Here is a 12,524-nt window from a genome sequence, read left to right on the forward strand (position 1 = left end):
AATTGACCCTAACAGTTGGCTGTACTTCCATTGCTGCTGCAGAAACCGATTGCCAGGGAGAGGAACACCAGAATCGAGTGCATCATTTTTAAGCAGGACCCGAGCTCCAGAAAGATACTCCGGACTCCATAGAAGCAGGGCTAACCAAGCCTGAGCCACCTCAACAGAGTGCTGGACCCCAGAAGCAAGGAAAATCCACAAGGTATGCAAGAACCGCAGTGGTGCTATTCGCGAGAAGCTGAATCAGTGACATGCCGCTGATCTGAACTTTGTCCATTGCTGCCACCGACCTTCGATCGTAGTGCAGGAGTCCCCAGACGTCCTCCCTTTTGTCCCCACAACTGAGGCCCAGGAACCTGTTTGAGAAACCTGTTAATCATTGTTTTCTCCCCTAACCTCTTCCTTTTAAACACCAAACTCAGTATTGTCTTAAATGTACCAGTGATATATCAATGGTCACAGTGTCCTAACTATTGAAGTCACATAAGGGTGTATGAAGTGTCTGTGTGCCCTCCCCCAGAGGACATCTACTAATTTGTTGAAACAGTGTGTATTTTGAAGTCTATTTAAGTGTTGCGTATCTGCTCCCTTCTAAAGAAGGTTTATTCAACCAACCGTTAACTTAATAAATAATTGTTTAATCAAGAAACCTTGTAAGTGTTTATTTGAATACTTGTCACTGTGGAACTCTATGGTGCAACCCTACAGCTCACATTGACCCCTCTTGAGATAAGCCTGGCTACTCAGTCACTCTACCAACTTGTGTAGTACGGACTTATACCAAAGGTTGGTTAAACTATTGTCAAGAGGACAAGGATGGTGCAGTCTCCCACAGAGTACTGCATACAATCTTGCCTAACACTCTTCCACCCCTACTTTTGTGCATATTCTGACTAGTTTAAAGACTGGAGCAATATGCCTTGATAAAGCCCCTAGAGGGGTGAAACCGATGCTCATGTAGTTGGCAAACATGAAGCAAACATTACAATAGCATATGATATGTTTAGGATTAGTTATTTTTCTGTCGGGTTCCTTTTGTAATTTTCAGGAGGCAAAATGTACGTTAGCACACCATATGCATAAGAATACATTATTATTGTGTTTGTTTCTATTTGTAACTTAAGGATGTCACTTTACTAACATATGTACAATTATATCCATGTGATACATTGTATCAGACATCGCCTTATTAGATTGTAAAGAATCTATGTGAACCCAAATGGGATTTTCTCTTTTTTTGCTTGGATTATTCATTTGAGCAAACTTGAGTCGGATTAAAGGTGAATAGCACTTAAACCTATTAGTATCACTAATACTTTCATAATAGGAGTACATGCCTTTTGGGATCTTTACTCCTTCAAATTATGTATTTTGTCCTGTGGTTGTGGGCCTACACTCTTTAGACAGCAGCTTTCATCTTTAATAACCAAGGCATGACTTCATAGGACTAGGCGCAGCCCCCATTAAATGGGACAACCACCCACAAATATTGCCTCTCTATGAACATACTCACCAGAAGACCCCAGGGCAGTGGAAAAGTCATCAAGCCAGAGTGACCATCACCCTTGGCCATCTAAACTCCAAATTACATGAAGGCAGGAAGTGGTACTCCATCAAGTCCCACCAGACCTTGACTACACTGCACACAAGTGTGATCTCACTCTGGTATAAGAGAAGTCCCATTGAATGAATCTTAGTGGCTAGACAGTCATGTTGACTGAAAACTTAAGTTAGTTCATTGAAGGCCATCAGGTAGTTAAAGAAAAAGCTCCTGAGAAGTGTGGCAGTGGTCCACTATTTCGACTTAGTTAGGAAAAGGGAGTTGTCCTTAGTTTAGAATAGGTATTTATGGTAAAGCAAAGAGAAAATCTGGCATGGGATTCATTTTTCTATAGGAATAAAACAAAGTATACAAGAGATCTCATACAGGTTGAGGGACTTTCTAACTACCTCCATGCAGTTTAGCCCAGACAACACATTTAATGAAATATGTGCTCAGATTATGTGAATTATATGATAATAAACTGCAGTTTTTATTTTTTATTCTGTGTATTTAATGTATGTAATGTATTAATTATGCATTTTATGCTTGGGTAAAGCTCTGCATAGTTATCCGAATAAAGCTCATCTTAATTTTAACATTTGTAAGAGTTATTTTCTTTATCAATAACTATGATTTTAGATATGCCGACTAGAAAAGCAACTTGCTATTTCAGAAAATGTTCAGTCTCTCTTGCTATCTGGGACAATTGGGGACAATCACGACTTTGAATCACATGAATCCCAATTCTGCAACCTTCAATTTTCAACCAAGTCATGTCAGTAGTAATATAAAACTGTATGAGAAATTAAATAAAAAGAAACGTTTGTTTTTGCATACAGTACTTCACGCTGTAGAAATTCAGACAAATTAATAACCACTCACCAAAAGGGCCAGCCAGGCGTAACCCTGCCAGGGGGTTAAATGGACCCAGCACAGCTCCCACAGCTTTAATCCAGATGGGTATTGGTCTTTCAACCTCAGAGTGTTCAGGCCTCTCTGGGAATCCCCACGGTTCCACCAATATGAGGTTCTTTACCCTGTTAATAAAAAGCAAAACTGTGTTAAGATGATTTGAGGTTGTAAACTAAATCTTAAGTAGCAGAGAGAAGCTGTACAGTACCCATCCCACCCACCCTTTCTTTCTTTTACTGCCAGGATGCTTCAGTCCACATTTGTTGTATTCACGAATAAGGTAAGTCCACACCAAATGGTTTTCTGTCTTCATTTATTAAGGGTTGTTTAGGGAGATTTTTTTTTTTTTATTGAAACCTCAGCCTGATAAGACCCAATGTGAAAACTGGGGCTTCAAGCTTTTGTTTTGTTTTGTTGCATCTCCATTAATTAATTAATCTCAGAATTTCGTATACAGTTGATTATATAAAAGAAAATACTAAGCCACGTGCGCACGGTCTTTAGACAATCAACACTTGTTCGTCTAGCCTTAATGAGTCTATGAAGTCTACTACAGCGCAGGTCAGTTTAATACTGTGTCCAGCGCTAGCATAGGCCCACCAGTCTCAATTGGTGGCAGCAGCAGGAATGAACTCACCTAAGTGCTGCATCCGTTTTAATACAATCTGCTTACACTCAGTGAGGAGATGTTCTGATGTTTCAAATTTGCTGTTGCAGAAACGACACAAATTATCGTTTCCTTCGCTAATGTGTCGCCGCCACAACATCTCTTGTTTTTAGGTGAAATCTCAGAAATTGATCACGATGGTGACGGGAAGGGCAGTTTGTTAAATACAAGCTTGGCACATTTAACGTGTGAGCTCCAATTCCTGAATCGAGAGTGGTTGACATTCGTTGCCGATGGTCGTTGTTCAGGATCCAGCACCAAAGTTCGAATTTCTTTTTTGTGACTTGTGGGCGCATGATCAGGTCATTTAAATTTAATTCGGCGGCGGCGGCGAGAGTTGAGATAATTTTCTGCCTCCATTCTTCTAGGAGCTTCGATGTTCCTGTGCTCGGACGAAAAATTTGAAATGCTGGAGCTGCAGGCGTCAAACTCATCTTGCGCAATGCCATTAGCGATTTCCACATTACACAAGTGTGTAATGAGTTTAGTGACAATTCGTATCTTATGTGGATAATCGATATGTATGAGGGCAGCCTCAGGACACGCCGCCAAAAAATCCCTTCTAGCTTCTGCCAGAACAAGATGTCGATGTTCCACCCAGATTCTGACCCAAAGATGATTGCTGGAACAACCTTTAGAGCGTAGAAAGTTAGAACCGGTTCGAGAGTAAATTTGCTGTAATTTTTTTCAGCAGTTGAGATTGGATAGCGATTTTTGAATCATTCGGTTTTTCATTTCTTGTTTCCAGTGGTGTTCATGTAGGGACTTATTGAAAGTAATCCCCAGGTATCTAATTGAGTTGACAACACCAAGTTGTTTCCCGTCAACTCTCCACGTGAAAACGTTCTGCTTTCGGGATTCTTGATGACCAATGATGACGATCTTTGTCATTTCGATGTTCAAGGCCAAATCGTTGATGTTCAAATACTCTTGCAAGTTTGCTAACTGCCGTTGGAGTCCTATTTGGGTACGATCCAAAAGGACCACGTCATCGGCGTAAACAATGCATCCAATGTGGTTTAGTTTTGGCGGAAAACATCGAACATTTCTTCAAAACTCTGGTAGATCGGAAATGAACAATTTAAAAAGTTCAGCTGCCTTTGCTCGTGGGTATTTGCCTGGATAAGACGCCTTCGTTGTTCAGTCTGATTCGAACAACGGTTTGCGAATGTAAGGCTATTATAGGTTCAACTAGATTCTGAGGACAATTCCAGTTGTTCAATTTTTGCCACAGTTTGCCACGATTGATACTGTCAAAGGCTCATCGCAGGTCGATAAAGGCTGGGTGAAGTTGTGTCTTTGCATTGAGGGTTTCGAGTTTTAGTATATTTAATACTAATAAGTTGACTTCCACACCAGCACCTCTGGTAAATCCAGTTTGTCTGATGTCAAAAATGTGTTCAGACACAGACAATGCCGCTAACCTTTGACGCAGGAAAGAGGCGAAAATGTTTCCTATAGTGTCCAAAATGGCAATCGGGCGATAGTTGGTTGGATCAGCCCGATTACCCTTTTTATATATTGGCACAATGATTGATTCTTGCCAGGAATCGACCTTGAAGCAGACAGTCGCGAGAACAACAGTTCAATAAAGGTTGCCCATTGCACCACATTTTCTTTTAGCATCATGTTTGTTATTATGTCTGGGCCAGCGGCATGCAATCTTTTTAGAGCCCGGATTGCTACCTCGATGTCTTCTTTGTTGATATGTAGATCCCATGAAGACAGCTCGGCTTTCGGAACGGACGATGAATCCGGGAATGGAAAACTAAAGATGTTTGCAAAATGCTGTTCCCATTTTCCCGTATCGATTACATTTGACAGAGTGTAAGAGTGACGTTTGTTTCCTGTATTCAGGATTGCCCATATTTCACGGGAGTTCTTTGTTACCAGTTCCTTCATTAAGATATCTGCTTTGTCTTGCTCGATTATTGATTTTTGTGATTTTAGCCAGTTTCGATATGTTTGCCGGCGCAGGCAGATTTTGTTTTGGACAGTCAAGTTGCTACTGGCCACGTGTCCTGATTTTTTCAAGGCACGAATGTCACGTCTCATAGCCTGTTTTGCTTGTAGCAATATCGTGGATGATAAATAATTATGCTTTGTGCCCATTTTACGATCTAAGGCTTTTACTGTGACAAAATCATTTAATAAAGGAGTGTAATTCACTGACAAGGCTATGTCGTGAAGGAATTTTCAACTTATCTTCTCGATCTTAGGGCCATCAATCCGGAGACGATTTCCACCCGCGTTGACTGAAATTGGAATTTTGTATAACTTGCATTCGGTGGGCCATTCCACTATACAGGTTAGACAGAGAAGGTTATGATCACTGGAAGGCATGTCAGTTGTTGTCAGGGTCATCTCGCTTTCAAATAGATTCTGAGAGACCCAGAAATAATCAATTATTGAGTGAGCTTTGTGGTTTGACCAGGTTGAATGAGGTGGCTGATCACCTGATACATTACCATTCACCGTTTTGCAATTGCCATTACCAAGAGCGAGACTCAACTGGTGTCCTCGTGTAGATAACTCATCATGTGGTAGCAGTTTGTAGTTTTCGGAGACAAGTCATATTTCAACCATGTACAATTTAGGTCACCAGCACATATCATTGATAGGTTCTTGTAATTCAAAAGGGCCTTGTCAATGAGTAGTGTGATCGTGTTTATGAAAGACCTTGCACTTATTTTGTTTGGATTCCAGTATCCATTTAAAATAAGCAAGTGTTTCCTTGCGGAGTGAGTTCCATCAGCAGTTTGTAGCAATGCTTCTTGAACAAATGGATTCGGATAAAAAGATTCCACAAGGCTCCGCCACAGATTTATTTTAATCAGCATCAATAGACCAGATGACGGGCGACCAATGGCACTTTTAATGGCATGATTTAGTAAAGTTACATAGCCATCTCTTATTGGTGGTTCGGTTAACCATGTCTCCTGGAGACATATGATGAATACTTTTTCCAGTTGGAGGACACAGTTGTTAAATAGATTGGTGAATCCCCCGGTATTCCAAGATAAAAATTGGCGTTTGCATTCAGACACAGTTGCTGATGGCTAACGCCGATTTATTGTATCTTGACGGTTGGCACTTTTTGGCGCATAAGTAGAATATTGTCTTGTGTTATTCTGGATTGATAATACTTTACGTACGTCGGCACATCTTTGTTCGTGACTTCCTTGAGAGCTGCTCCTTGGATTTATTATAGACGTGTTGGCCCCAGAACCCAATGGTTCAACAGATATGTTGAACCCGAAGACTAGGAAGTCCTCTGCAGCGTTCAGTATGGTGTTCCTAACTGATGCTGAGGTTATGTGTAGTAGAACTTGGTCGCAGCATTTCTCGGTGGCGTACACCACGATGCGAATATCTTCAGACCTGATTGTACGGAGCAAAGGAATGCAAGTAAAGAGTCATCACATTATTGCGATTCAGATTTAGGTCGCAATCTTCGTGATGCAGGTTTTGTAGTCTCAGTTTACAGTTCAAGTTGCCCAAACCAGAACTTAACAAAGATTGCGCTTGTGAGGTGTAACAGGATTGATTGTGTGACTGAAATCTCGTATGCTTGGGGTTCAATTGTACAGGCATTCTTGATCCTTGTTCAGGCTCCTTCGTCCTGCAGTCCAGTTTCTTCTTCCATTGAACTTCTGGTTTGGATTTTAACTGGGGCCCGACACTAGTAGCATTCGGAATCACGTGGGACTGAACAGGGGATTTATCAATAGGAATTTCTTCAGAGTATATCGAAAGATCACAAAGATCAACCTCAGAACTTGACAACTTACTCGCAATGCTTTCCTGGTCTGATTCAAGTTGTCTTTTTGGCGGGAACCACAATATTTGGGTGCTTCGTTGTCAGGTTTTCTTCAGAGGAGATACTTTTTTGATCATGAAGATTTGGCAAATCCGGACGGGAGATTAAGCCTGGCTTAGTCGAAGGCATGACATTTCTGATGAACTTTCTTTGGTTCGTTTTCTGTTGACGATTCTTGAGATCTTTCGTTCTTGCTAGAGGTGCGTTGTGCGACACTTTTTTGGGTGATGTTTTTTGTGCTAGCTTTGGAGCAACCACTATCGATTTTGCGGAACCCTGGAATATGCCAAAGGAGATTAATGGTTTCGAGGAGGTGGCACTTGGAACTTGGCTTTTTGTTGGTTCCGTCGGCTTGGAATTGATGGTAGCGTCCTAAGATCTGCGTCCAAAGTTATTATTCCAACCTGGTCGACTAGACCCACGGTGGCTTTATCTTGGACCTCAATCACAGAGGAAATTGAGGTTGGTTGTCATTTTTTTGTTCGATCGCGTGGTGTCTTGTGGTCAATCCCAGAGTTCGTTGGTTTAGAAGAAGGCATTCTGTTGGCGTCAGCTACCGACTTTGGTAGGACCTTCACTGCCTCCAGGTTTGGTCCCATCATTAAAGTTGAGTGACGCATCCACTTTACTGCTTCGAGCAGATCATCCGATAGAGTATTGTTTTGGCAGTGATGGTGTGCGGCGAGATCACTCAGACGCTCTTGCCATCGCATTGTCAGTTCAGCCCCGTGAGATAACTGAGTTTGTAAGAAGTTGGTTACGGACTCAAATTTGTCCATCTTTCCTTTTAAGGTAGCTATTATGGAAGTCTGATCTTTAAAAGCATCATGCAACGATTCAGAATGGTAGCAGTGCAGTTGAAGAAGCGGCCAAAACGTTATTGTAGATTTGCATCGCTGCAGCAGACGAAAGGCTGGGTTTCGATTTGGGGCCAGATTTTTCAGTCAGGCTTGACTGTGAAGTGTTTGCAGACTCAGAGTGGAGGTCACTAAGTGTCGAGGTGTTCACAGCTGGGGGAACTGGAGTATCACACGATGACTGTGCAGCTTTTATCCGTGAACTCACATTTCCCGGTGTACTAAAAATATCTTTATGATTGAATTGCACACGTGAATTTGTGTGAGTTATGTTCATACTCGGGCCGATAGGCCTCGAGAGTTATCTCCGTCTGTTGACCACATCAGTTCGAAAACGGTTTAAATTCAGGTTGCGTGGAATTTCGCTTACTCGAACAGGCGAGTTTTGCAAGCCAACATCATGGCAGCAATTTTCAGGATGATTAAGTTCAATATGAGGTTTGGGTGGGCTCAGAGGCAGGCATCGTGCAAGTCCGTCACCGACATCTTGGACCCAACACTCCCCGCACTTCTTGAAGCCCGGACGCGGGGTCGAAGACGAAGTAGAAGACATCTTCACACGAAGGATTTTCACAAAAACGAACAGGTTCGAAGAACCGAGAAGAACAGAACTCCAAAGAGTCGAGGCGTTAACCGAGATTCACGAAGCAACACGTTCGCGGAAAAAACGGAACTGAGGCTACGGGCGTCGTGCGTCCTACTTATCACGTCGGAGGAGGTCCTTGACGACGGCGCATCGACGTCATCGACGCAGGACGCAGAAAAAAGTTTCCGAAGCAGCAAAGCTGTGGTGATTACATGTCATAGATATGGAATACGTCGGAGGACCCAATCCCCTCGAAATGCCCAGCGGCTCGCAAACCTCTATGGGATTCAACTGGGCTAAGTTTAAGGCGCTTGTCAGCTTCTTAGATAGCCTTTCATTTGCACAGCCCTTTGGATTCAGGGAACTAGCTGTTTTCTTCGCACCAGGTCGGTGGTCATTCTGATTTGTTTTGTCAGTTACTGGAGCGCCACCGATCACAACTTCATTGTTTGCACAATTGACTACAGATGTTTTTTCTGCAAGCGCGTTCAAGTTTCCACTATCGTCGTCTCCCTGAGAAGCCTCCATCAGCTCTGCATCCGTGCATTCAAAAGGGGAAAAGAACTCATCTGCCACTTCAGAAGCAAGCAAGCCCTCGTCTGTTTGTCGGAAGCTGTCCGGCGGATGTGAATCTGGCGGGCTTACAGTTACACAAGGTAAGTCAGTTAGCGTTAATAAACGTCGTGGTAGCAAAATATCGGGGTTCAAGTTGGCATCCTCAGGCAAGGTAATCACTTCGAGCTCTTCAGACATGTTGGAAACCTCTGCTTGAACGGACTGATTTAATCAACTCCGTTTCGCGCTGGGAGAGGAGTCTGGGCTTTGGGATTTGTTGATGTCTGGTCAAGCGAGGTATCCCCTCGGTCAGGTGAGGGAGATTTGTTTTTTTCTCCCCGTTTGTTTAGTAGCTTGCATAAGCTGGCTGTGGATGTAGATGTGGACATAGATACGGGCATAGGTACGGGCGAGGTTTCAAAGTTCGTTCCCACTAATCGAGCGGGCAGTGAGTCAGGCAATGATTCAGACATAAGATCAGAAGAAATGATTGACTCTTAACAGTCGAGCACGTTTAGCAACGCTTACCTTTGAAGCTTCAGGAACTGAGTCTGCCTTTAGTGCGGTCCACGGAATTTGCATCCGACGTTGTTGGATGGTTTTTTGTCGTGTATGCGGCCCCCCATTTCCTGTTTGCACGGTCATTACAACCAAGTCGCTGTCAGTCGCGGACTGACGAAGGCTGACTCCACGCACGACTCCACTCGCGCTCCGCGCGTAGATCAAGGATTCATAGGCCCAGCCCACTACAATCCTTAAAGCGACAGTTCAGCAGTTTAAAGCACGGGGAAAAAGCACGTCGCTGCAGCTCCTCTTAAGACAAAATTCCAAATGGACTGACGCAGACTGACTCTGCGCACGACTCCGGGAGATTTATCATTTTTATGGTTTATGGTTGATTCCCTCTTATAGTGAGACTCCCAGCATTTTTTGCTGGACTTCTGGACCTTTTTCGTTAAATCCTGAATGAGTGGAGCCTATTTCCACACATTCATTATTGTGGGCTCTGTCTTTTGGAACTCTATTCTTTGTATTCTACCTGTACTATGGAGTCAGTCTGCTCCATAGATCTTAAAAGGCATCTGCATTTTACTATTGCAGCACACAGCTCCTTCTGGGCAATGTTACTGGGGACCCTTGGGGTCCTCCTTTCAGATTCTTTTCATATCCTCAAGTAAATACAGTTCTTAAGGATAGAAAAATACTTTGCATCTCTTTCAAAACATATAGTCTTAGGCGTTGGCACACCACCTTAGGTGGAGTGTCAAAGGGATACCTAGTATCGCCCTTCTCTCTGCTCCTGTGACTTTAGTCACAGGCAATCACCTAGTTATGGCTGGAGGCAGTGGATGTGTCCTACCAACTATTGTGTAATTTTGTGTTCGGCAGGATATGTCCATAGCCTCGGTAGAGCACAATAGGGGCACCCAAGTACCAACTTTGGGCCTCTTTTTTTACCATTACTAGCGTGGTTGTTCTTTGTCAGGCCTTCTATGATTCTGGGAGTTGGAGGTTGTGTGTTTTGCCTTTGGCACGAACCGTTGGGTGTCCCTGCCTAGGCGCCATAGTGTGGGCAGGCCGGAAATCGGGGAGGAGTTTTCTACCCCCTTGCCCTTTGTCTGCCAGAGTGCCTGAATAGAACCAGCTCCGACCGGGGGTCTGGCTGTCCTGAGTGGACAGCCAAACACCACTTTCTGTAAATTGCTGAGAGACATTGTAAAGGAGTGTTTGCTGGAACTGTATAAAAAGTGAGGTCCTGGAGTGAAAAGCAATTGGACCACTAGAAGCTGAAGTAACCGAAGCAGACCAGCAGAGATGCCTGCAGACACTTTGCAACACTGAAGCGACCACTGCTGCCCTGACCCCGTTTTCTGTGCGACAGAGGAGCTCCGAAGAGAACGACTCATTCCCTTTGGCTGGCGGGAACAACCAGTAACATTGATTTGAGCCATCTCCCGAGGTCCTGTGAGTTTCTAGTGCTGTGGAACCCCAATTCCAGGAGACCTGCTGCCCATTTCGAGTGCATCATCATGAAAAGGCTTAATTAGTCCAAATCTTTGCTGAGCCCTCAAGGACACTCCAGAGACCTGATCCAACTTGCCCAGACCCACTCAGAGTGCAGGACTGCAGAAAGTGAATACTGACAGGGAAAATCACGCCCTTTGTTGGTGCTGCAAAAAAAGGCACCAAAACCGCAGAGTAAACTAAGAAGTTGTTGAAAGTCGTGCCCCAGGTCCTCACTCGAGACTGGTGCTGAGAGATCCCGTCCATTGTCCTGCCTTCAATCATCAGACCAAGGAATCCGGAGGTCGAGGTCCAGAGCTGCAACATCATGGAGCATCCAGCACAAACCTTTTACTCTAACCAAAGGTACTGTGGGGAAAAGGGTATTGCTTACCTGATTCCAGAAAGTCTCTCCAGAGCATTGGAGTGCACATAGGTGTCCAGGGCAACCCTCTCTTACCTCAGATTCAAGTCGCTGATTTTGTCCCTTTAGCAAGTCCTTTAGCAGGGTCTCCAACGTTGGTTAAGCCTTTTGTTAGGGAGAATTCTCATAAATGTGCCACTTCCTCTACCTTAGAGACCCCCCAGCTCTTTTGCTGAACTTTGGAACTTTAATTCTAATTGTTTTCTGTGTTTGTTTCTCTATGGTTATGGAGTTTTAGACACCTCCATAGGCATCACCTTTTCATTTGTGTCACACAGCACCCTCAGTGCAGTGGAATAGGGAACCCTTTTCAGGCTTTCCCAAGGTTTAAATACCTTCTCTGTTTCCCAGAGTAAGTAAAGTGAAATTGACTTTTAGTCTTTTTAAATTCCTAGACCCAGCACACCCTATCTTACAATAGAGTGCTGGAGGGGTTACTTAGTATCCTCTGTGTCTAGACACTCATGTAGCAGTCAAATGCTACCCTTTCCTCTCGAAATGGCTGGTGGCAGTGGTTTTACAACGTACTAACATGATTTTTCCTGACCGCAAATTCCAGTAGTGTTAAATCGCGGGAGCCATGTTTTTCAAGATGGCGTCTGAGCCCCCTCTGTAAAAACGAGTCCCGGTCTTTATTCCTCATTTCTTTGTGGAAAGGTCCTTCTGGAGTTTTGCTCTGCGCACCAAACCAGGTTTGGTTCCTTTGTTCATTCGCCTTTGGCGGGCTTCAGGAGTGAAGACCGCCTCTGGCGCCCGTGTCTGGGGTGGGCAGGAAGTGAGGGGGAGACCCAAATGCACTCTGTGGTGATTAGCTGGCTGACTGTCTGGCAAGGACAGCCACCCTGCTGGGTGAGTGACAGCTAGGCTGGAATGAATGGGAGACAACTGAATAAAAGGCAAGTCTCCTGGCTTGGAAGGCAGAGTCGACAAGTGGAACGAACGAACCAAAGACGTGCTTGAAGAGGACGGCTGCTGCAACTCCTGGACTGTTGGTTCGCCCGGTGAAGCCCTGCCGCAGGTCTGAATCGCCAAGTTCATCTCGACAGAGAAGCCCTGCAAGGACGACTTCTCCCTTTGAGTTGGTGGGACCAATCAACTCGACACTAAGCCACCTAGATACCATTCTCGGAGCTGGATGCATTCTCGTGGTGCAGGC

The 12,524-nt window shown here is 44.2% G+C and overlaps 1 protein-coding gene across 4 annotated transcripts in view; it reads right to left on the reverse strand.

Annotated features, from left to right (window-relative positions):
* ABHD5 (abhydrolase domain containing 5, lysophosphatidic acid acyltransferase) overlaps nt 1-12,524 on the reverse strand; it is a 349,392-nt gene that overhangs the window by 175,305 nt on the left and 161,563 nt on the right. For all 4 annotated transcript variants that reach the window (XM_069648832.1, XM_069648830.1, XM_069648834.1 and 1 more), the window contains one exon: nt 2,426-2,580. In XM_069648832.1, coding sequence (XP_069504933.1) covers nt 2,426-2,580 — 155 coding nt within the window. The remainder of the gene's footprint in view (nt 1-2,425; nt 2,581-12,524) is intronic.

This window comes from Ambystoma mexicanum, chromosome 2q (genome assembly GCF_040938575.1).
Source record: "Ambystoma mexicanum isolate Mex_15411 chromosome 2q, UKY_AmexF1_1, whole genome shotgun sequence".
Classification (NCBI taxonomy): Eukaryota; Metazoa; Chordata; class Amphibia; order Caudata; family Ambystomatidae; genus Ambystoma; species Ambystoma mexicanum.